Raw genomic sequence first — 26720 nt, forward strand, 5'->3', positions numbered from 1 at the left:
CATTTTCCAAGCAAGGAGAGGCGTCACAAAAACCAGAAATACAGCTAAAATGAATCACTAACCTTTGATGATCTTCATCAGATGGCACTCATAGGACTTCATGTTACACAATACATGTATGTTTTGCTCGATAAAGTTCATATTTATATCCAAAAACCCCATTATACATTGGTGTGTAATGTTCAGAAATGTTTTGCCTCCCAAAACTTCCGGTGAATGAGCACATCAATTTACAGAAATACTCATCATAAACGTTGATAAAATATTAAAATATTAAACTGTAATTCAAAGAACTATAGATACACTTCTCCTTAATGCAACCACTGTGTCAGAGTTCAAAAAAACTTTACAGCGAAAGCACACTTTGCAATAATCTGAGGAAAGCGTTCAGACACGAAACCAAACATGCTATTGTGTGGAGTCAATAAAATTCCGAAATAATATTATAAATATTCACTTACCTTTGATGATTTTCATCAGAATGCACTCCCAGGAATCCCAGGTCCACAATAAATGTTTGTTTTGGTCGATAAAGTCCATCATTTATGTCCAAATACCTCCTTTTTGTTCGCGCGTTCAGTCGCCTACTCCAAATGCAGGAAGCGCGCAAAAATGTCACGACGAAAAAAAAAAAGTTCTATTTACGTTCGTAGAAATATGTCAAACGATGTATAGCATCAATCTTTAGGATGTTTTTAACCTGTTATGGCTAGGGGGCAGTATTTTCACGGCCGGATAAAAAACGTACCCGATTTAATCTGGTTACTACTCCTGCCCAGAAACTAGAATATGCATATAATTATTAGCTTTGGATAGAATACACTCCAAAGTTTCTAAAACTGTTTGAATGGTGTCTGAGTATAACAGAACTCATTTGGCAGGCCAAAACCTGAGAAGATTCCATGCAGGAAGTGCCCTGTCTGACAATTTCTTGGCCTTCTTGATTATCTCTATCCAATACAGGGGATCTCTGCTGTTACGTGACACTTCCTACGGCTCCCATGGGCTCTCAGAAGGCGGCAAAAAGCTGAATCGTGGCTTTGCAGGCTCTGGCTGAAAAACATTAGCGCGTTTGGATAGTGGCCAGTCACAGTACTATGAAACTGAGGCGCGTGCACGAGTCGACTCCATTGTTTATTTTCTCTCTCTTTGAACAAAAACCACCACTCCCGGTCGGAATATTATCGCTTTTTTACGAGAAAAATGGCATAAAAATTGATTTTAAACAGCGGTTGACATGCTTCGAAGTACGGTAATGGAATATTTAGAAATGTTTTGTCACGAAATGCGTCGTGCGCGTCACCCTTCTTTACACTTCGGATAGTGTCTTGAACGCACGAACAAAACGCCGCTATTTGGATATAACTATGGATTATTTTGAACCAAACCAACATTTCTTATTGAAGTAGCAGTCCTGGGAGTGCATTCTGACGAAGAACACCAAAGGTAATCAAACTTTTCTAATAGTAAATCGGAGTTTGGTGAAGGCTAAACTTGCTGGGTGTCTAAATAGCTAGCCCTGTGATGCCGGGCTATGTACTCAGAATATTGCAAAATGTGCTTTCACCGAAAAGCTATTTTAAAATCGGACACCTCGATTGCACAAAGGAGTTCTGTATCTATAATTCTTAAAATAATGATGTTTTTTGTGAACGTTTATTGTGAGTAATTTAGTAAATTCACCGGAAGTGTTCGGTGGGAATGCTAGTTCTGAACGTCACATGCTAATGTAAAAAGCTGGTTTTTGATATAAATATGAACTTGATTGAACAAAACATGCATGTATTGTATAACATAATGTCCTAGGGTTGTCATCTGATGAAGATCAAAGGTTAGTATTGCATTTAGCTGTGGTTTTGTTTTTTGTGACATTATATGCTAGCTTGAAAAATGGGTGTGATTATCTCTGGCTGTGTACTCTGCTGACATAATCTAATGTTTTGCTTTCGCTGTAAAGCCTTTTTGAAATCGGACAGTGTGGTTAGATAAAGGAGAGTCTTGTCTTTAAAATGCTGTAAAATAGTCATATGTTTGAAAAATTGAAGTTTTTGTATTTTTGAGGAATTTGTAATTCGCGCCACGCCTATCATTGGATATTGGAGCAGGTGTTCCGCTAGCGGAACGTCTAGATGTAAGAGGTTAACATAAATCTTCAGTAATATTCCAATTCCAATGTCTTCAAAAAAGAAAAGGAACACAGCTCACACTCACTTGAGTGCGTGCCTCTGAGCTCATGTCATTTCCTCACTCATCGGACTCCAGGCCCTCTTGTTCGCTCCATATTCACAGTAGAAGCATGAAACAAAGTTCTAAAGACTGTTGACATCTAGCGGAAGCATTAGGAAGTGCAAAATGAACCCTAAGTCACTGTATACTGTATAGGGAATCACTTGGAAAAACTACAAGCCTCAGATTTCCCACTTCCTGGTTGGATTTTTCTCAGGTTTTTGCCTGCCATATGAGTTCTGTTATACTCACAGACATCATTCAAACAGTTTTAGAAACTTCAGAGTGTTTTCTATCCAAATCTACTAATAATATGCATATCCTACCTTCTGAGCCCGAGTAGCAGGCAGTTTAATTTGGGCACACCTTTCATCCGGACGTCAAAATACTGCCCCCTACCCGAGATAAGTTAATGACCGTTCCACAGGTGCATGTTCATTAATTGTTTATGGTTCATTGAACAAGCATGGGAAACAATATTTAACATCTCTGGTACAAGTGTTCCGCTAGCGACCCATCTCGACAACATCCAGTGAAATTGCAGAGCGCCAAATTCAAAATACAGAAATAGTCATAATAAACTTTCATAAAATACAAGTGTTATATATCGGTTTAAAGATTAAATTCTTGTTAATCCAGCCACTTTGTCAGATTTCAAAAAGGCTTTACGGTGAAAGCACGCCATGCGATTATCTGAGGACAGCGCCCTGCTTACAAAATCAGACTAACATTTTCCAGCCAAGTATAGGAGTCACGAAAGTCAGAAATAGCGATAAAATGTATCACTTACCTTTGAAGATCTTCATCTGGTTACAGTCACAAGAGTCCCAGCTACACAATAAATGTTTCATTTGTTCGATAAAGTCCCTCTTTATATCCCAAAAACTCTGTTTTGTTGGCGCGTTTTGTTCAGTAATCCACAGGCTTCAAGGCGGTCAAAACATGCAGACGAATACATCCTAATAGTACCGGTAAAGTTCGTCGAAACATGTCAAACAATGTTTATAATTAATCCTCAGGTTGTCTATTGTCTAAATAATCGATTATATTTCAACCGGACAATAGCGTATTCAATAGAAAGGAAAAACAACGAAGGGCACGCATTCGGTCACGCGCGCAAACCAGCACTGCTTGATTCTACACTCCACTGACAAAATGGTCTCATTCTTCTTCATTTTTCAGAAAACAAGCCTGAAACAATGTCTAAAGACTGTTGACATCTAGTGGAAGCCATAGGAACTGCAATATGGGTCCTAACCATTTAGATACTCTATAGGCATTCAATTGAAAAATACCCACATCAAAAAATCCCACTTCCTGGATGGATTTTCCTCAGGTTTTCACCTGCCATAATCAGTTATGTTATACTCACACATTATTTTAACAGTTTTGGAAACTTTAGAGTGTTTTCTATCCAAATCTACCAATTATATGCATATCCTGGCTTCTGAGCCTGAGTAACAGGCCGTTTACTTTGGGCACGCTTCTCATCCAGATGTCGAAATACTGCCCCCAAGCCATAACAAGTTAAACACTTTACAATGAAGATCTGAGAAGTTATTTGGATTTTTACAAATTATCTTTGAAAGGTAAGGTCCTGAAAAAGGGACAGTTCTTTTTTTGCTGAGTTTACATTAAAGTACGAAATAATACACCCTAGACGTCTCAGATTTTCTTCAGGTCAACAGTTGTGTGTGATTCCTTTGATAGAAATAATTTGACCCTGGGATAAGACTACAAGATCGGAAGCCTTTAGAAGCAAACATCTACTGTCTGTCCTCACAGCCCCCAGAACTTACGGACAACCACCGACTACGCACAGACGCTCACATGAACACACACACTCTGCAGGGAAATCGAGTCAGCCTCCACACGAGTAGACGATACTTAGTCATCCGCACGCTACAGCTCCAAACACTGCATCACTAACGAGAAGAGAGGGTAAGGGTGTGTGAGGGTAAGGGAAGTAGGCCACCTATAACTGAAGATTCTAGAAGGAACACTAGAATGGTTTTACGTCAAAAGTGGGGGAATAGCTGTAGCCTCAGATGTTTCACATCCATGGGGAAATGGGGCATTATCAGGGTCGGGTTCATTAGGCGCCAAACAGAAAATAACAGATTAAAAACAGGGTTGAAACAATTCGGAATTTCCTAAGTGAACACAGGGTTGTATTGATTAAGGTGAAACAAGTGTTTCTTATTGGTCAAGTTTAGATACTACTTATTCCTTTTAGTGCCTAACAAACAGGACCCTCGGAAGGGTTGTGGGATGGCACTGACCTCTTGGAGGCGGTCGATGCTGTGGGACTTGAGGATGCCAGCAGGGCTGGTGGTGATGGTGGTGTGGGTGGGGCCGAGGGCGAGGTCATCCATGCTGGAGGTGAGGCGAGACACGCCCCTCGGCTGCTTCGGTTGCGAACGCTGCACGTCTCCTTGCATCCACATGGCTGCTTGCCTCCTGACAGAGAAACAGATCGGAGAGAGCGACGAGCGGGAGACGAAATATGGAAAGGTGGGGGGGAGTGAGGAGGGAGAGAGAGAGAGGTGGCATTAGGACATACTCACCGTCCGTGTGACCTTAAGTCTATAAGACCATGTCACTTGTGGCCTGACCAGAGAGACAGTTTATATCCCAGGACAATGGAATCGATGCTAAGAGATAATACTACAACTGCTGTTGAAGGGCAGAATGGCGGGTGGGGGGACAGATTTGACCAACAATTTACCCCATTTAATCTTTACCCCTTTGTTCACCCAGAACATGGCAGACAGCTTTGGAGAGAAAAGAACCAACAACAAGCTGTGGATAACCAGGACAGGAATCTGTTCAGCTTCACAGATGATGGGTGGACTGGGAACAAGACCCGAGTACTGTTTAAAACACACCCACAAACACACACTCTACCCACAAAACAGCAGTTGAGCAAGACCAAAAAGCTGTCCAAGCATCCTACTGGTATGTGTGTAAGATCTTTCATCTGTCCTTGCATTTCCTGTTAGACTCTCCCCCATGGAGGAGTATGTTTTCCCCCTTCACAACACACACGAGCGCCAGACTTTCTGGTTTAGTCAGCAAGTTGAATAAAAAGTGGTCAGCCAACACATTTGGATGAACTGGTATAAAGATTAAAGAACACTTAAGAAAAATAACATTATAAATTCTCCCCTGACAAAATCTACAGCAGTGCATGTTATCAGGCCATAAACTGAGGCACAAACGTTTCATTGGCTCTGAAGATTTCCATGGCCCCCCCCCTAAATTCCCCCTCAACTCTGAATGAACAAGACAAATTGCCAATCAAGGGCACAAAGACTACGTCAAGACAGTTGCTTGCTTGAGAAACTGTGGATTCTAACAATTGCTCTTACAAAGGCTTATAATGTATATGAATTACAAGAAGCTAGAGGAAAATGATCTAGGACCAGCTATAAGGAATACTTACTCCTCCAGGAAGTGCTGCTGGGGGCCGATGACGGAGCCTGGTCGGCAGAACCTGATCCAGGCGATGGTCTCTGCTGCTGTAAAGCGGTAGTGCTTCATCAGGTAACAGCCTATGAGAGTGCCTGTACGCCCAAGGCCAGCTGATTGATAGGGAGAGAGAGAGAGAGAGATAAAAGTGATACATAAAAAGAGAGATGAGATAAGAGAGATGAGATAAGAGAGATAAAGAGACAGAGACATAAAGAAAGAGATGACCTTATAATGTCATCATCAGATTTGTTCTATAAATAAGACTTTTAGGAACATAGGCTTCACCACATAAGACATAGGTACAGTATCACTGCACTATGGTAACACTGGTAAGTAATACACCTGACAAGGGGCATACATTGAACAACACTGCCCCCTAATGTAAGACCTGCAGACCTGCGTTCGGTGGCAAAGAATACAAAAATATAGCCTACAGCTGAGCGTTGCATTACTGATCAACTCCGCCAACTTGGCAGCCAAATAACATTCCAATGGAGAGTGAACTCTTTAAAATCCCTCTTACCAGACATAAAATATGTAAGGTGCGTTTGATTTAGCTTGCCAGGCACACAATGGAAACAGTCCAAATAGTGCAGTCCCCATATGCCAGGCAAGCCAAATCAAGCACACCTCAGATATCAGATATGTGAAATATCTCAACATATACTGCAGTGTGTGCGCGCGCATGTCTCACCTTTGCAGTGGACGGCCACGGCTCCGTCGGTGCTCTCGCAGATGTGCAGGAAGCGGCGGGTGATGACGTCGCTTGGCGTGCTGCCGTCTACGAAGAACAGGTCGTAGTGGTCGAAGCCGGCATCCGTGAAGCGCTGGGCATCGTAGATCTTCTTGTTGAGCCGGACGACCGAGGTAACGTTGTGCTGTCGGAAGTAAGGGAAGTATGCTTCTGGAGCGTGAAGAGGGTAACCTGGTTTGGGGGGGGGGGGGGGGGGGGGGGGGGAGAGATTAAGGACAGTTAATTTGTGTAAAACTTAGGTAAGGACAACTAATTCTAGACCTGCCGGTGAAGACAAAAAGTAACCAAAGCCTTGTTAAACTCAGAGCAATCTTTGGTTTGTTGTCAAACTTATTACTATGCCAATGACTCCATCTGCTGTTACAGAGGAGAACAGACAAGGGAAAACGGATGCATAGGGAAAGTCTACCAAAATCTCCAATCTAAACCTGAACCTTGTCAAGGTTCATTGGTCGAGACAACACTATTAAATTACTCTGGAACAGCTGTTGATTCTTAAAGAAAAAGGGTCCATAAAAAGGTCACGGGGAGAATCCAAAACCCATCTCACCATTTTCTATTTTACTTTTGGGATGGGGTCCACTGAAGGCTAGAAATTTCCCAGGCACGATCCAGTTGAAGTCTCCATTTTCCACTCGCTATAACGGAGAGAGAGAGAGATAGAGAAGAGGACTCAACATATCCAACAGGGGCCCAGAAGAAAAGGGATATGGATATTTTGCTCTGACTGGAAATTCTACTTCAACACTAAATGCTTTATTCAGACTTTCCAGGCTGGCCAGTTAGTAGCCATCTTCAGTATCAACCTAAACTGATGGCTCCCACTAGCCTGGTCCCAGATCTGTTTGTACCGCCTTGCCAACTCCTATTGTCATTGTTAATCCATGGCACAAACAGCTCTGGGACCAGGCTAGACTGCCACATCAACATTATCAAAAAAGTAATTTTGTGACTACGTGCCACACACTTTAGTAGTAGTAGACAATATTCTGTCCGGTTTTGCCTAGTTGGGTCAAAATAATTGATGTCACTCACACAAGACGTTCTCATTAAACTAAAAGGGCACGTCAGCTCATCAGTCAACCGCAGCGTTGCGTAACAGTGTGAGATTGTGACTATTGTAGGGGTGCTGCCGTTCGCGGTTTACAGATGCTCTGCCGTTCAAACTGATGGGTGGACGCTTACAATTGGAGCAGGTCCAAGGTCAACATGTCATCATTACCTCGTAGTGCTCGTATTCGTCCACATCAAACGTCTCAAAGTCAAAGAATCCATGCTGCAGGGCCTGAAGAGGAAAGAAAAGAACAGAGAGTTTAATATGTGTGTGTGTGTGTGTGTGTGTGTGTGTGTGTGTGTGTGTCTCAATTCATTCATGACCAAGCAAAACTGAAGTGACCCAGGCAGCCCTAGAACTAGATTCACCTCAAGCCTGCGGTCCACCGGAAAGCCTGACGCACAAAAGCCTTTGCAGGGTCATGATGACCGATTACAATCTGCGTCGCTCAGAACAGATACTGTTACAGCGGAGGACGGCAGTGACCCAGACAGTCATTATCAGCTGCATCAAACAAAGCCATGTTGATGATAATGTGGGCTTACAAGGATAGGGATAATAAAGCAACAATAACATAAGTGGGTTACCGGCATGACAAAGTGACGCATTTGCTAGGTGCAAGGCTAAATTACTAAGGATAATTCATGTGGGCACTTTAACCCGCCAACTCAATTATAGTGTTGGTGAGGATAGATGCATAGTGAACAGTCAGCAACCAACCAAAGTCTTGAGGGTAATTGTGAGTAGAGAACGTGGAACCACCGTGCTCCTTCCCAGTATTCTACCCCACACCACTGTGCGTCTCCTGTCTAAGGCCTGTGACATTTGCAGCATGTGTGTCAAATAGGGAGTTGTCTGATTAAGCGTGTGAAGTCAGTACTACACTGTACCAGCCATACACTGTAGAACTATCATTGGTAAGCATTAGGGGGTTGTGATTCGCAGAATTGTAAAATGAAGTTGAAATTATTTAGTGAATTTTATATACAGTGAGGGAAAAAAGTATTTGATCCCCTGTTGATTTTGTACGTTTGCCCACTGACAAAGAAATGATCAGTCTATAATTTTAATGGTAGGTTTTTTTGAACAGTGAGAGACAGAATAACAAGAAAAAAATCCAGAAAAACCCATGTCAAAAATGTTATAAAATGATTTGCATTTTAAAGAGGGAAATAAGTATTTGACACCTCTGCAAAACATGACTTAGTACTTGGTGGCAAAACCCTTGTTGGCAATCAGAGGTCAGATGTTTCTTGAAGTTGGCCACCAGGTTTGCACACATCTCAGGAGGGATTTTGTCCCACTCTTCTTTGCAGATCTTCTCCAAGTCATTAAGGTTTCGAGGCTGACGTTTGGCAACTCGAACCTTCAGCTCCCTCCACAGATTTTCTATCGGATTAAGGTCTGGAGACTGGCTAGGCCACTCCAGGACCTTAATGTGCTTCTTCTTGAGCCACTCCTTTGTTGCCTTGGCCATGTGTTTTGGGTCATTGTCATGCTGGAATACCCATCCACGACCCATTTTCAATGCCCTGACTGTGGGGATGGTGTTCATGGGGTCATGGGCAGCATTCCTCCTCCTCCAAACACGGCGAGTTGAGTTGATGTCAAAGAGCTCCATTTTGGTCTCATCTGACCACAACACTTTCACCCAGTTGTCCTCCGAGTCATTCAGATGTTCATTGACAGACTTCAGACGGGCTTGTATATGTGCATTCTTGAGCAGGGGGACCTTGCGGGCGCTGCAGGATTACAGTCCTTCACAGCGTAGTGTGTTACCAATTGTTTTCTTGGTGACTATGGTCCCAGCTGCCTTGAGATCATTGACAAGATCCTCCAGTGTAGTTCTGGGCCTGATTCCTCACCGTTCTCATGATCATTGCAACTCCACGAGGTGAGATCTTGCATGGAGCCCATTTGTGAATAATCGCACCAAATGTTGTCACCTTCTCACCAAGCTGCTTGGCGATGGTCTTGTAGCCCATTCCAGCCTTGTGCAGGTCTACAATCTTGTCCCTGACATCCTTGGAGAGCTCTTTGGTCTTGGCCATGGTGGAGAGTTTGATTGATTGCTTCTGTAGACAGGTGTCTTTTATACAGGTAACAAGCTGAGATTAGGAGCACTTGACATGCGTTTTTCTGGATTTTTTTGTTGTTATTCTGTCTCTCACTGTTCAAATAAACCTACCATTAAAATTATAGACTGATCATTTCTTTGTCAGTGGGCAAACATACAAAAACAGCAGGGGATCAAATACTTTTTCCCCCCTCACTGTAGTTCGGCTGAGCCAATATTTTTTTTAAAAGTTTTGCTTCTCCAAAGGGCTATTCAGCTCCAGTCCTGGTAGTGTCCCAGAAGAGTTGACTGGTTTTCTTTATCCACCAGAAATCAATTATCAACTGGTTTAATTGATCAGCCACAAGAGTTCATAGTTCTGGATTCCCATGTCTAGATGAGTCACAGATTCTAAAAACAATTTGATCTATTTTACTTCAACAAAAGTTCAGATAGATAGGAGAGATCTGGTCTTTACTGTCCAGGCCTTTATTCTTCAATCAAAACCGGTTAAACTAATTATCGCATTTCATGTCACCAGTTGAGTTCTAAAGAAACCACCCGATCAAGCTCTCCAGCCTGTGAATTAACAGTAAATCAAAGTAACACAGCTACTGCCAAACAGACCTCCACGCCCCTCACATACTGTCCATGTAGAGTATATTGTGTACGCGCTCTTTCAAGGATAAGTTTGTCCTTGGCTCAGAAACGTATCCTACTGCATTTAAAATCACTACATACTAAAAGAAATCCATGGAAAGGCAGAAAGTAGGATACTATCCATTTGAGACAGGGAAACTGAGATGCACACAAACATTGGACACGTGAGCGTGCAGTGGGCATGTTCACTGCGCTGACAGCCTCTTTCCATCCCCTCTTCTCTGTCAGGTCTGTAGTGTTGACAACTGTCTGAGCTGCTCTCCCCCCAGGTCTGTGTTACGCAACTCTTCTCAGTTCTCCTGAGCAGCAGGTTTAATAGACAATTAACCTCTCAGCAAACCAGAGTTAACTATGGTGAAAAATGCCTCTTTCTGTACCACGCTAAGGTTTAGAAAGAAGGAAATCCCTTTGAACCATTTACACTGTGGTGACCACCCGACCCACCTGTCTGTGAGGGTACATACCTACAGTGCATTTGGAAAGTATTCAGACCCTTTGACTTTTTCCACATTTTGTTACGTTACAGTCTTATTCTAAAAGGGATTCAAATGTCCCACCCACCCCCTCAAATCGACACACAATACCCCATAATGACAAAGCAAAAAAGGTTATGAAATTTTGCTAATGTATTAAAAATTTCAAAAAATGAAATTTCACATAGGTATTCAGACCCTTTACTCAGTACTTTGTTGAAGAACCTTTGGCAGCAATTACAGCCTCGAGTGTTCTTGGGTATGACGCCAGAAGCTTGGCACACTTGTATTTGGGGAGTTTCTCCCATTCTTCTCTGCAGAGCCTCTCAAGCTCTATCAGGTTGGATGGGGAGCTCAGATGCACTCCTGCATTGTCTTGGCTGTGTGCTTAGGGCCGTTGTCCTGTTGGAAGGTGAACCTTCGCCCCAGTCTGAGGTCCTGAGCACTCTGGAACAGGTTTTCATCAAAGATGGCTGTACTTCGCTCCTTTCATTTTCCCCTGCTTGATACCAACTAGTCTCCCAGTCTCTGCTGCTGAAAAACATCCCCACAGCATGATGCTGCCACCACCATGCTTCCTGTCCCATCGCGCTCTAGCGTCTTGGTGGCGGGCCAGGTGTACGGTGCTTCCTCCGACACATTGGTGCGGCTGGCTTCCGGGTTAAGTGGGCATTGTGTAAAGAAGCAGTGTGGCTAGGCTGGGTTGTGTTTCGGTGGACGCATGGCTCTCAACCTTTGCCTCTCCCGAATCTGTACGGGAGTTGCAGCGATGGGACAAGACTAACTACCAATCGGATACCACAAAATTGGGGAGAAAAAGGGATGAAAAAGAAAATGTAAACAAAAGAAAGATGGAGGCCACTGTGTTGTTGGGGACCTTCAATTGTACAGAAATGTTTTGGCACCCTTCCCCAGACGTGTGCTTCGACACAATTCTGTCTCGGAGCTCTATGGACAATTCATTTAACCTCATGGCTTGGTTTTTGCTCTGACATGCACGGTCAACTGTGGGACCTTATATAGACAGGTGTGTGCCTTTCCAAATCCATCAATTGAATTTACCACAGGTGGACTCCAATCAAGTTGTAGAAACATCAAGGATGATCAAAGGAAACAGGATGCACCTGAGCTCAATTTCAAGTCTCATAGCAAAGGGTCTGAATACTTATGTAAATAATGTGTTTTATTTTAACACATTTGCAAAAATGTCTAAAAACCTGCGTTCGCTTTGTCATTATGGTGTATTGATGTGGAAAACATTTAAATATAATCAATTTTTAGAATAGAGCTGTCACGTAACAAAATTTGGAAAAAGTCAAGCGGTCTGAATACACTATGTACCTTTGTTTGTGCGCGCCCTGCACACCTGTCACATAAGAGTGTGTGTCAAGTGATTAATTCATTAGCACAGTGACATGCTAACAGGGGCACCGGGTCCCTCTACTAGAGCAGAGCAGTCAGCCAAAGAGTGAATCATGGAACAGATCACAGTGATTAGAACAGAAACAGCCTGTAATTAACACAGTAGGCAGCCACCTGATCCAACACCATACATTAGTGAGACTTACTCACTTAGTAGCATTACAGGGCCATAAAGAGATGGGGAAATGGCTGCTTAACACTAGAATGGTCAAGGGGATCATTTTGACCCAATATTTATTTATTTATTTCACCTTTATTTAACCAGGTAGGCAAGTTGAGAACAAGTTCTCATTTACAATTGCGACCTGGCCAAGATAAAGCAAAGCAGTTCGACAACATACAACAACAGAGTTACACGTGGAGTAAAACAAACATAGTCAATAATACAGTAGAAAAATAAGTCTATATACAATGAATGAATATGAATTTACAATTTAAATAGCTCTGCCATTTTTAAAAGTTATGCTCCACTCCGTCCTGGACTTTTCCTAAATATGTCTGTATTTCACACACGTAAGTTGTTAGAATTTCAAATGTGTTATAAGCAGTTAAGAGGACAAAAAGGCTACTTTTTCAAATCAGCCTAGAGAGTCACAGGCAGGTAAGACGTTTTGATTTCTATATAGTATCAGAAAGAGCAGATTCTGAGCTTTCCAAAACACTTACCATTGCCAAATAGAAACTATTTCTTTTTTCAAAATAATATTTTACAAGACTAACCCCTGTTCCATGCGCTCCACATGTGACCACATGGCAACAGATAGCCTACAGTAACAGAAATTAGCCAAATAATTTGAAATCATGTTGTTTTTTTTGTATTCTAATGTTACCCAAGACCTCCATAAATGAAACCAAAGTATTATTTTTCTGATTGCATACATGCAATGTATTTATTAGGCTGTTAGAATGTTGAGTCAAAATGACTCCTCATTGGCCTGAAGGAGGGTCCAAAGAGGCCAGGTTTTTCTAGTGTAAGAACCAGCAATACAGTAACAGCAGAAGTAGGAAAGTTGTTTTGAGGGATATATACCAGAATTGGTGCCAATTTCATTCAGGAAGTGAATTTAAATTACCCAAAATCCTTACTGCAAATATATGGGACTGGAGTCTAAGGTTTCAATACTGCCACAGACTAACTTGTTGTTATTCCCTGCCTCTCACAATGGGAAGGGAAATTCCCAGGGTCTTTGGGGAGTGACGTAGTGTGTGTGTGTGTGTGTGTGTGTGTGTGTGTACTAGGGCCTTTTGTGGAAGATGACGGAAAATACTACAACGTGCCAAGGAATCACAGACATTCCTATATGATGGCTGTCTGACAAGTCTTTCCGGAATGACACTGCTGGCACACTAAGTCCCCAGCGTGGCTGATGTAACCTATAGAGTGGTTATTGTGGGTTTTTGCCTTTGTCACTGTACCTGCAGTGCCACATGAGACTGTGCTACCTTCCTACCGCTCACCTACAGGGTTACATAACTGTCCCCCCCATATAGAGACAAACTAGCACACGCCCTTCATCACCCAGAAACTGCACAACATAAGTCTCCCGCTGCCGGACTACAAAACTCTGCCCTCAGTCTGGGATTGCCGTCTAAATGCTAGGTCAGGATGCTACGGAGAGACAGACAACTGCTAACCTTATCGACCACGTTGAGTGCGCTAGCGTCGCAAAAGAAAAATGTACACATACATGTTATTCAATCATTTCACCCGCGCGTGAACGAGCGTCTGTGTAGCCAAGCGCTAAAATAGAACTTGGATCTATTTGAGATGCGCCACAAATCCCCTCCTTATTGGATACTAACTAGGTTTCCCTTTTTACCTGTGGATTGAATTGGAGTAGAGAAAAACACACAACTTTGTATGACTACGGATCAAAATTCTACAAAGAACCAGCTAAAGAAAAAAGGGGACCATATGCATGTCAGGTAAAATAACAACCTAGTGTTAATCTTCCAGAACAAACTAGCCAGCAAAAGTTAGCTAGCTAAATGTCCATGAATGTTACACGTCTGTTTGGACCTGCCCACAAATGAATATAGTTGGTTATGATGGACGCAAGCGAGTGGCCGCTGTAGTCAGCAAGTAAGTGTTGGCTTGGCCATGGATATAAGAAAGTATGTAGAATGGTGATAAAGAGGGAGGAAAAGAGGGCGCAGCAGGAAAGCAATCAAAATCAGCTACACAAAAGATGGCTTTCTATTTAACATTACGATTTACTGGAAATTCACTAAGTCCATAAATACACAAAACTCACCTTCCGGATTCCTTGTAAGCAGTCGAGAATAGTCAGGTTGTATGTGCAACTTCCAAATGAGGCGTCTCTGAAAATCAAAGAGATGAAGGAGTGAGTGAGACATTAATTGAAAGAGGAGTGAGTTATCAAGTGTCGCAATTACCACATTGGAGAGATTGGAACGACAATATACTGAAGCACAAACATGGGAACTATACGGAACAAAAATATAAACGAACATGTAAAATGTTGGTCCCATTTTCATGAGCTAAAATAAAAGATCCCGGAAATGTTGAATATGCACAAAGTTTCTCAAATTTTGTTCATATCCCTGTTAGTGAACATTTCTCCTTTGCCAAGATAATCCATCCACCTGACAAGTGTGGCATATCAAGAAGCTGATTAAACAGATTACACAGGTGAACCTTGTGCTGAGGACATTAAAAGGCCACAAATGTGCAGTTTTGGTCACACAACACAACAGACGTCTCAAGTTAAGGGAGCGTGCAATTGGCATGCTGACTGCAGGTAAGTCCAACAGAGCTGTTACCAGAAAATGTAATGTTCATTTCTCTACCATAAAGTGCCTCCAACATTATTTTCGATAATTTGGCAGTACATACAACTGGCCTTACAACGTGTAATCATGCCAGCCCAGGACCTCCTCATCCGGCTTCTTCACCTGCGGGACCGTCTGAGGGGGGCTGGCTCCCAAGTGGGTGGGCCTATGCCCACCCATGGCTGTGCCCATTCCCAGTCATGCGAAATCCATAGATTAGGGCGTAATTTATTTATTTATATTGACTGACTTCCTTCTATGAACTGTAACTCAGTAAAATCTTTGAAATTGTTGCATTTATACATTTGTTCAGTATGTGTATTTTGGTGTTTTGCGGGTACTATTTAATTAAGCTGCAAGTTGAGGACTTGTGAGGCGTCTGTTTCTCAAACTAGACACTAATGCACTTGTCCTCTTGCTCAGTTGTACACCGGGGCCTCCCACTCCTCTTTCTATTTTGGTTAGGGCCAGTTTGCTCTGTTCTGTAAAAGGAGTAGTACACAGCACTGTACGAGATCTTCAGTTTCTTGGCAATTTCTCGCATGGAATAGCCTTCATTTCTCAGAACAAGAATAGACTGACGAGCTTCAGTAGAAAGTTATTGGTTTCTGGCCATTTTGAGCCTGTAATCGAACCCACAAATGCTGATGCTCCAGATACTCAACTAGTCTAAAGAAGGCCAGTTTTATTGCTTCTTTAAATCAGAACAACAGTTTCAGCTGTGCTAACATAATTGCAAAAGGGTTTTCTAATGATCAATTAGCCTTTTAAAATGATCAACTTGGATTAGCTAACACAACGTGCCATTGGAACACAGGAGTGATGGTCGCTGATAATGGGCCTCTGTACGCCTACGTTTTCTATTTCATAAATAAAATCTGCTGTTTCCAGCTGCAAGTCATTTACAACATTAACACTCTACACTGTTTCTGAACAATTTCATGTTATTTTAATGGACAAAAATGTTTGTTTTTCTTTCAAAAACAAGGACATTTTTTAGGTGACCCCAAACTTTAGCTAGTACTCACCCCTATCAAAACACAGCAAACATCCCCATTGCACACACACAAATCAGAAACCACTGGTCCATATCTGAACATAAAATCCAAACATTTCATCATCTCATCTTTTGTGGGACATGGGCATCAAGAGGAATGCTCCAATTGAATAAGTCCTTGAGCCAGGACAAGTGATGTCACCATCCACTTCTCAGGTGACACAGTGACCTTGGATACTAGATAGGCCAACGACAAAGGAGAACAAAAAGACATTACTTTGGGAAAGAACGCTTGAGACAGGGCAATGAGGAGATCAATGTATATATTCATGGTGAAAACTGAAAACGTAAGACGTTCGTCACGTTCTTAAGGAGATGTTGCGTGCAGAAAATTGGCCCTAAGAAAGGAGACCAGTGAATATGGGAAGACATATCTTTCTAGAGACAGCTTTTCACGAAATCAAAGCACTTGCATTGCGGCCTCAGCTCATTTGGCATTCTCCAATGCTGACAAAAAAAAAAATGTATTAATCTATAAAACACAGCTTCCTTGTTTCACAAACACACAATTTCGCACGCACAAAATCTCAAATAGCACATTATGCGCGCATGTACTTAATTCCTCATTTCATAGGCATATTGTAGCTGGCAGAAGAATCTGGGTCAAATTCAGCTGTTTGTTCTCGTTCCTCTCTCTAGGTCGGAGTGCTGCTGCAGGCTGGGAGCGCTCTGTTACTGACAGGAGCATCAAAGTGAATAGCAAAGGTTCAACCAAGAGCCTTCAAGAGGCCACCTACACAAAGTGGTGTGTCAGAGACACGAGGAGTTCAGTTACCGTGACACCACTCACAACACAAAACAAGGCGTTTCAGACACAAAAGGCTGAAACTGTTTGTGTATGTGATTATATGCCGTACTGCAGGGGTCTCCAACTGGTAGATGGAGAGCTACCAGTTGCTCGCAGCCCACCTATGAGTAGCTCACCAAATCATTCTGAAAGTACATGCATTTTTTTTCATGGTTTCCATTGCCAACTGTCAAACAAATCTCACAAGTATTAGACACCTCATGCTCCTGGCTACTACCCAATCAAAGCCACACTGACATTATCACTCCCCTGGTTAGCCCCCACTGGCTTAAAAACCTAAACATAATATCTGCCAGCAATATTGCCCCCGTCTGTCTGTTTGGTGCACGCATTTGTCTATCACTCTGTGTGTAGCCAATTAGTGATGCTAAATGATACGTCTTGTTGGTACAAAGACATTCCCTAAAACTTTCTCAATTAAGTGTTAACTGCAAAGTGGGCTTACCTGACAGAACTACAGTGTCAGTCAAAAGTTTGGACACCTACTCATTCGAAGGAGAATGCCAAGAGCGTGCAAAGCTTTCATCGGCGCAAAGGGGTGGCTACTTCGAAGAATCTAAAATATAATTTGATTTAACAATTTTTTGGTTACTACATGTGTATTATTTCATAGTTTTGATGTCTTCACTATTATTCTACAATGTAGAAAACAGTAAATATTAAGAAAAACCCTGGAATGAGTAGGTGTGCCCAAACATTTGACTGGTAGTGTATATCGTGATTATTGGTATCAACTGGGTGGCGATGTTTTTGCATAACATGTTTGTTTTGCCATAACATGTGCTGCAGCAGTAGGCATAACAGCAGAAACATTGCTAGACCGACACATTCCACTCTCACTAGATGGGGAATAACAATTTAAAACAGACCTAAAAAACATCAATTTGTTGTTCTCTATGAAGAATTGTAATCTTGAGTGTAAAACAAAAAAAGAAAAATGGAGAAAAATCCCAGAACAGGAGAAAGCTAACTGGAAAAAAAAAGAAAATTAGCAATTTTGTGTTAGAGCATTAATTTAAAATGGATTACATTTAGATTGTGTCACTGTCCTACACACAATAGCCCATAATGTTAAATCTACTTTATGTTTTAGACATTTCTACAAATTCATTAAAAAAGAAAAGCTGAAATGTCTTTAATCAATAAGTATTCAACCCCTTTATTACTGCAAGCCCAAATTGGTAATACATTTGCTTAACAAGTCACATAATAAGTTGCATGGACTCGCTCTGTGTGCAATAATAGTCAACATTATCTTTGAATGAATACCTCATCTCTGTACCCGACATAATTGTAAGGTCCCACAGTCGAGAAGTGAATTTCAAAACACAGATTCAACCACAGACCAGTGAGGTTTTCCTACGCATCGCAAAGAAGAGGACTTATTGGTAGATGGGTAAAAATAAAAATGCAGACATTCAATATCCCTTTGAACATGGTGAAGTTATTAATTACACTTTGGATGGTGTATCAATACACCCAGTCACTACTAACATACAGGCGTCCTTCCTAAAGCAGTTGCCGGAGAGGAAGGAAACCACTCAGGAATTTCACCATGAGGCCAATGGTGACTTTAAAACAGTTAGAGTTTAATGGCTGTGATAGGAGAAAACTGAGGATGGATCAACAACATTGTTGTTACTCCACAATACTAACCTAATTGACAGAGTGAAAAGGAAGCCTGTACAGAACACAAATATTCCAAAACATGCATCCTGTTTGCAACAAGGCACTAAAGTAAGACTGCAAAAAAATGTGGCAAAGAAATGAACTTTATATCCTGAATACAAAGCATTGTTTGGGGCAAATCCAACACATCATTGAGTACCACTCTTCATACTGTATTTTCAAGCATGGTGATGGATGCATCATGTTATGGATATGCTTGTCATCGGCAATGACTAGGGAGATTCAGGTTAAAAAAAGAAAAGGAACGGAGCTAAGCACAGGCAAAATCCTAGAGGAAAATCTGGTTCAGTCTGCTTTCCAACCAACACTGGAAGACAAATTCACTTTTCAGCAGGACAATAACCTTAAACACAAGGCCAAATATACAAGACTGGAGTTGCTTACCAAGACAGTGAATGTTCCTGAGTGGCCGAGTAACAGTTTTGACTTCAAATCTACGGCAAAACTTGAAAATGGCTGTCTAGCAATGATCAACAACCAACCTGACAGTGCTAAAGAAAACACTATTTTTTTTTTTTTTAAATTGGCAAATATTGTACAATCCAGGTGTGCAAAGCTCTTAGAGACATACCCAGAAAAACACAGCTGTAATCACTTCCAAAGTGGTGTGAATACTTATGCAAATTAGATATGTTTTAACTTTGTCATTATGGGGTATTATGTGTAGATTGGTGAGATTTAAAAAATATATATTTCATCCATTTTGAATTCAGGCTGGAAGAACAAAATGTTGAAAAAGTTAAGGGGTATAAATACTTTCTGAAGGCACCGAATACTGACAGAAAACATCTGTTGTACACCAAGGACACGGGAAAATTGCAGGGTAGAAGAGAAGAGTGTGCCTATTTGAAAGTCAAAAAAACTAGTAGCTTGCGAAGTTTTTTAAAAAATTAAGTAGCTCTCATGCTAGAAAAGGTTGGAGACCCCTGCCATAATGTGTGCCTACAAACCGTAATGCAGGGGTCTCCAACAGGTCGATTGCAAGCTACCAGTAGCTCGCAACCCACCTATGAGTAGCTCGCCAAACAACTCCGAAAGTATACTACATTTTTCATGTGTTCCATCGCAAACTGTCAAACAAATATCACAACTATCAGACACCGCAAGCTACCGTGTAATCAACACAATATTGACTTTATCCCACCCCTGGTTAGCCACTATTGGCTTAAAAAGCCAGACCTAACACAATATCTGCAAATTCATTTCCAGCAACATTGCCCCCGTCCGTCTACACATGGTGCGTGCATTTGTCTATCACACCGTGTGAAGCCAGTTGATGTGATAACTGTCTTGTGGGTTGACAGAAATACTTTCCCCAAAACCTTTCAAATTAAATGTTAACTGCAAAGTAGGCTTACCTAGCAGAAGTATATCATGAGTAAGTATATCATTTGTATCTATTATTTGCAAACTCTGCCATGAAATAGGCAGCAGCAGTACAGAACCGTCGCTAGACAGGCACATTGCTCACTCGCTAGATTGGCAATTTAAAAAAAAAATTTTAAAAAGGGAGATTACACACAAAAAACATCTATTTTTGTTTTTTTCCCAGACCCCAGCCCAGAAAAAAAAAAGATTGTGATTTAATAATTGACATGGCCTAAGAACATCCAATTTCATTGTTCCTTTACGAACAATTGTAATTGGAAAAAAAAATCTTAAACCAGGAAATCTACAACTGAGAAAATAAAATTTTGAAGAAAAAAATGAAAAATACCCCTTAGAGTGGTTTATTAACCATTATTTTACCAGGTTTATTGACAGAAAACAGCATACAAGAGAAAGTAGTGCACTAAGGACCAAGGGAAGAGTTGCAGGGGAGAAGAGAAGAACGTGCCTATTTGAAAGCTAGAAAAATACATTTGTAGCTTGCGACATGTTTAATTTTTTTTTTAAGTAACTCATGCTACAAAATGTTGGCGACCCCTGACGTAATGTGTGTCTATGTACTACTGTGAGTGTGTGTAGGTCCGTCCATTTCCCTCTCATAACATTGTAACAACCCCATCCAAAAACCAAACTCCAGTCCGCACAGTCAGCTACTAACTATGGGAGGTGAGGATCAGTGGAGCATCTGTGTCCCACTGTTCTCCACACACACACACACACACACACACACACACACACACACACACACACACACACACACACACACACACACACACACACCACACACACACACACACACACACACACACACACACACACCTCTGGAGGGAGCCACTGGGGAGAGGTGGGAGGAATAAGGTCAAAGGCCCAGTTAGAAATAGACTTTCTAAAAGTAGCCCAGCGATACCCATCAAATCAAGTTCAAAGGAAACTAAATTGTGCTGGCAACGCAGAGTGGTGGGAGGAGGATTGGTCCAGCCTTCATTACACAAGTACGTAGAAATAGGGCTGTAGCGGAGCTGGGAATGCTCCCAACTAAAGTGCGGGACAAGAGAGCATAATTATCGAATGAGAACACCATCTCCCCTCTTCGCCAATCTCTACTCGTTCATTCTCCACCCAACACAACAAGTTACATAAGTGCCATCCCTTTAGCTAGGGGCCATTAGAGCTGGTCAAGTAAACTGACAAAGCTCCATTCTTCTCCATTCACACAGCCCCGTGGCCCCGGCAAGAAGGCCATCTTTGTGGGCGACACAAGGCCCCAATTAAACCAGAGAGCGCCAATAGAGGCATCGCCACAGACAGGAGATAACGGGGCTAACTGCAAACACTGCAGCGCCTATGATTCTTCTATGGCCAGGAAGACTCTCCAAAGTCGTACACATTGTATTCAGATCGGTATTTTCTTTTGGTGGATAGACACAATGCTTCGTGGTAAGTTAGTGAGTAAATAAAGGAGTGGAAGGGTAGTCGGAGAACATAGGAATGTCGTGACGATAGGCCTAAATTGTAACCGAGCACTGACAAGAGAGAGAAGTCAGCAAGGACAACTAGGTTCAGTGAGATATCCTAATCTCGCATCTGTTTGCTACCAACATAGGGGGAGTCCATGGGACTATATGATATTATTCAGCTTCAACTCACCAAACACACTGACAGGTTGAGACAAGCCCTAAGGGTGGATATCTGTCACAATCATAACTCAGGCCAACAATGCCCAAAATCGACCATAGAGCCTGGCTGCTGACCCATGTCACAAAGCAATGAATCACAGACCATGTGTACAAGACAGGTACAGAATGCAATTACAGGTCAATGTAGGGGCAGAGAGCAGATACAACAGCTCTTGACATGCCTTCACTTTACTTACCCACCCTCTGTCCCGTTCCTGCTCCCACACATCACATCTATATATCCCCAACCCCATCACTAATTCCTCGCCACCATGTGAAATTGAGTTGGAATGCGGATGGGACTGATCATGAGGGTGTGACTCACTCCACAGTTCAATAGGAAGGAGCTGATGAGGTAAGGCTATTCGCTACCGAGCACGTACACACACACACACACACACACACACACGACTATAGCCTTGTTCCTGTTATCTGTGGCCTGTTCAATGCATAGACGATCAAACAATGGACAATTCCATCAACAAACCGTGACCACGTCGACTGACCCCAAATGACCAGCTGGGATTACAGAAGCCCCACCAGACCCACTATGGGGCAGCAGGTAGCCTAGTGGTTAGAGCGTTGGTCTAGTAACCGAAAGGTTGCAAGATCAAATCCCTGAGCTGACAAGGTAAAAATCTGTCATTCTGCCCCTGAACAAGGCAGTTAAACCACTGTTCCTAGACTGTCATTAAAAATAAGAATTTGTTCTTAACTGACTTGCCTAGTTAAATAAAAAGGTAAATAAAATAATAAATAATAGTACCAAATTAAAGCAGCGGCGCTAATCTAATCTAGCCTGACAACTCACACTAAATTCTTCCACTGCTCTGCGGGTTCACTACACACTTCAAATTACTTCAATTAAGGCAGTCTGACTGAGGTGAAGAGGGGCATTTTACAAAACAGTCATCAGCGATTGGATTGTCTCTAACCAATCAAAGTATCAATTCGCGTTCGCATTCGGTGAAGGGTCAGGGACGTACTCTGATCCAGACTTATTGCGGAGAAGCTGCTAATGTCCATGGGCGTGGTTTAGCGTTTGGCCTGAGCAAGGAGTCTGGGTAGCCAGGCAAAATCTAATCCAGCTATCCATTCTAAACCGTACACTCCCTCCAGATGCATGAAAACTGCTTGTTTGTTTGTGTTATATGACAAGTGAAACCAACCAGGCTAACAAAGATTAAACCATTTTACACACCTAACAATGGCGAGTGATGGGAAAAGATTTGTTTATTCAATTTTTGTCACGCCCACTCTAAAAATGTAGCACAATCCTTTTAAAGAGTGAGTCCGCTGATCCACAACAGGCACAGATATCTTATGCCACGAGAAAGCAGATTAACTACATGTTATGCTGGGGAGAGAGAGGATGTGTATGTTCATGGAGTGGGTGGAATATGCAGAGTAAAACAAATACGAGTTCTGTTTTGGAGAAGGCAGGCATAATAACTGACTAAAAACAATTGGAGGCTAAACTTGTAGAATCTAGATTTTTTTGGGTCAATGCCACAAGCCTGGGACTACCAAAAGACCTTACTATATGAAGTATTATTACAATCCGAGAGCACACCAATTCGTCTGCTTTTTCCAGGTCTAATAACTGGTTTTGATGGACACGAGAAACTCCGGAAGTTATTTTAGCCTCACATGTCATGCGTCATACATATACAAATAGGCCCAATCTATTGGAAGACATGCACCCTGTTAATAAGAGGATTAAGGGAAAATGACGATGAGGATGACAGAGAGAGAGGCGTCACAGAGGACTGATTATACTGTGGAGCTGTGACCCATGTCTGTGCTGTCGGGTTGCATGACAGAGTTATTACAGAGTATCAGATGTCCCAGGGACAGACGGGGCGTCACAGTTTCAGGTGACACAAACAAAAACTGGGGAAGCCTCTGGAGGTGGAAACCAGACAAGGCAGGGAAACAGACCAATGAACCAGTCCCATACACTAGGCAGAGCAAGCACAGTACGAAAGGTACGCGAGCTGCTTAAAGCCCAACAATAACGACTGCAGAGACACAATGTAAAACAAAAACACCTCTGTAAGCTCAACCATGATACAAAAGGTAAGGCAATTAGCCAAGATGTGCTTCCAAGGCAAATATCCAATGATGGTTTCGGTGGTAAGAAACCATGCTGCTGTGTGATAGTGTGGACATGGCTGGTCTTACCTGAAGGGAAGGTATGAAGAATTGGAGCCTGAGATCAGAGCCCTGTAGGCCTCCTCTGGAGTCTTCTTCAGGTAGATGACCTGAGAGAGGGAGAGAGAGGGAGAGATGGGGAAGCAGTTCATAAACCATGACTGAATTACTGAAACCACACAGCTTTCATTCCAGGATTTTGGTAATCCTCCAGCTTCCCGATTTATTCAGGTTAAAGCACTAACATAACATGGACGGGAGACAAGGACACAGAATGTGTCACACAGATGAGATTCCACAGGCAACAGCATAGGGGTCAGTAGGCCACGTCTCAGCACCAGGGGTTCTCCAAATGGAGGACATAAAAAGCACACGCTAGGTAAGTCATCCATTCATGAACGTGTTGCTCTCCCAGCCGTGTCAGCAAAGCAGGTAGCTCATCTGAACCAACGCTAAAAATGAAACACCGCGGAACTCAACACCTCAGCGTCCCACATCCATACAAGGAGTAGCAACGACAGAGTGGAGCAGCACGTCAGTACAAGGTGTGTTCATAACATTTGGATGTAGAGGACCAGATTTAGCTAATTATTACATGTACAAAAAAAAAATGTAGAGGCTTGCAAAAAAATAACTCTGGACAAAGTAAATAAAGACAATGTGAACATTCCTCTGGAAACAACCGGTGAAAACTGCCCTGGGACCGGTTGGTCGTAACTCTACGTCCGACGTAGAGTCCGACGTAAAATGTGTTCTACGGCAGACATAAAAATGAAAGCTGTTGCACAACCTGGGCGTTAGCCCGTCTACGTGCTACGCCTGGGGCGTACATTCTATGTCTAGTAGAGAGAAGGCATAGGGCATTCAACTGGGACAATCTTTCATGACACGCACAGAAAATAGCAATCTATATTTTCAAAAGGACGCGAGTTTCGTATTCATATTTCACAACCTCTGTGGGCTTTTTGAGTTGCCTATACGCGAGTCAATCACAAAAATAACACACTTGATTTATACGCTATATTACAGCACGCTAAATGTGTCTGATCAGATATCAGCAAACTAATAGATCCAATAACCAAATACAGACGGAGATTCAGTGAAACAGAATCACGTTGATTGATCATCAGACAAGGGTTTTTACTCGGAATATAGCCCAGGCTACTACATGAGTGAAGAGCAAAACGATCCACCTGTTATACTAGGCTAGCATAGGCTACATTACATGCTAGCAAAATGTTCTGACAACTGATAGACAAGCAAACTAGATTATCATCATGACCGCGCTCCTGAATTTGGCTAACATTTTCCCAGCCTAATTGGAACCAAATACTCAAAATGAAGATTCTGTGAAAAGTCCCCCCACGGTTGTCTCAAAGCAGCGCGATAACGCTGTCCCAATCATAACAGTGCTGAAATTACGGTTGACAACACACGGCTGTTGCTTTAAAGTATCTAAAACGGTTGGATGACTTTGGGAGTTTCAGTAAGCAACACGATAAATGCCTTTAATGGCAGTCTACTTATTTTCGGAATTCAGTGATAGTCATTACCATGGTAATTACTGATTGATCCGTACAGTTGTGGTTAAGAAAAGTCATGCATTGTGGTGGGCTTTACGAAGTGATGGGACATGCCTCGCAAAGTTTAGAACTGCCACGAGGATGGTAACAGCCTAGTAACGGCCGCTGCCTAGCATGCATTGCTTACGCCGGACTTAGCTACGACTAGTCTTGTTTTTGGTTGGTGCAACAGGTGTCAATTCTGATCCCAAAGTCAGACGTAGCTACGCCACCGACCTCGCATTTAAGACCAACTTTCTTACACCCAACTGCTGTAACAGGACCCTGGCGTGAACAATTAGCAAATCTGGCCTAGAGTGCCAATTTTCAAAGGTTGACTGGATGATTAGTCTCGACTAGGGGGCATGTATGGGAGAGTGGGCTTGTGAATGCAGCTTGTGTGTCAGTGGGTCTGGTGACATGGAGGCCAAACAGTGCATGAAGCCGGCGTCTTCTCAGCAAGTAGAACAGAGCTTTGTTATTCCTGCTCCCGCTTCATGAAATATTCACCAGTCAGACAATCGGATCCATCAAAAACGCACCAGATTAAACTATTCTGCTGGTGTGGGAGTGTGTTGTCCCACGTGATCCATCATACAGAATGTGGGCCAGCTGTTTGTCCCACATATAATCCTCTCGGGTTGAAAGCGGGTCATTTGTATTAAAGCGCAGCACCAAACTTCTGTAATGAGAGCAGGGCCAGGAGGGCTCAACAGAGCCCACACAATCATGTGACCGGATCAATGGAGACCCACTTGGAAAGAAAACACAGGGAGTAGCAGACCGCCCTGCCGTGTTCCCAGCACATTCTCTCCTTATTAAAGTCAACACAATCCACATGATGTAGCTACAGAGGTTATAACAACGCAGACAAACATCACATCCCGTATCCCATCTAAATTGGTTAAACGCAGTTCATCAGGAACTATATTGATTTCTGAATGCTATGTCTTCAGTGTGCATTTGAGAGCTAATGACTCGTGCAGCTGGGAGAAACTATATGGCCTGGTTGTGAAAGAACGTGATATTTCAGTGTCAATGAATGAAAAGTTCATCTTGGGCATCGGTCAAGGTTCAGGCAAAATTTAGCTCAGCGCTTCGTTTTGTGCATCTACCCTGGAGAGATTGTCTACGAAGGAATAAGTGATAGCAGCTTTAATTAGGGTCACCGAGTGACAGATTAGACACACCATCAGTGCAATACTCTTCCCACAACGTTATCAGTCTCCTATTGGCCAATACAGGAAATGTATTCTGCTGCCGCTCTGCACACACAAGCTTGTTAGCGATCTCTGGTTCAACGTTAAGCCAACGCTGTGAAGGATGCAAGTCACTGATTGGTGCTCTAGAAGCACTGATTGATTAATGTTGAGCTAGATATAAAAACAGGTTTAAAAAGGAATGATATAAAATGTTACTTTATGGTTTGAACTGGTTCAGAACTTTTTGCTTGTTGGAAATGTGGAATGGATG

General features: G+C 42.4%; 1 protein-coding gene across 6 annotated transcripts in view; it reads right to left on the minus strand.

Moving 5' to 3' along the window:
* LOC106613592 (dual specificity protein phosphatase CDC14AB) overlaps positions 1-26720 on the minus strand; it is a 54819-nt gene that overhangs the window by 18274 nt on the left and 9825 nt on the right. For all 6 annotated transcript variants that reach the window (XR_014378983.1, XM_045687382.2, XM_014216013.3 and 3 more), the window contains exons 5-11: positions 23716-23795; positions 14375-14441; positions 7677-7739; positions 7005-7092; positions 6395-6625; positions 5672-5810; positions 4509-4686 (exon numbers count right to left, since the gene is read on the minus strand). Coding sequence is in view for 5 of the 6 variants with exons in the window: in XM_045687382.2 (XP_045543338.2) it covers positions 4509-4686; positions 5672-5810; positions 6395-6625; positions 7005-7092; positions 7677-7739; positions 14375-14441; positions 23716-23795 (846 nt within the window). In the remaining variant the exon portion in view is untranslated. The remainder of the gene's footprint in view (positions 1-4508; positions 4687-5671; positions 5811-6394; positions 6626-7004; positions 7093-7676; positions 7740-14374; positions 14442-23715; positions 23796-26720) is intronic.

The sequence above is a fragment of the Salmo salar genome, chromosome 10 (assembly GCF_965601325.2).
Source record: "Salmo salar chromosome 10, fSalSal1, whole genome shotgun sequence".
In the NCBI taxonomy this organism is placed as follows: domain Eukaryota; kingdom Metazoa; phylum Chordata; class Actinopteri; order Salmoniformes; family Salmonidae; genus Salmo; species Salmo salar.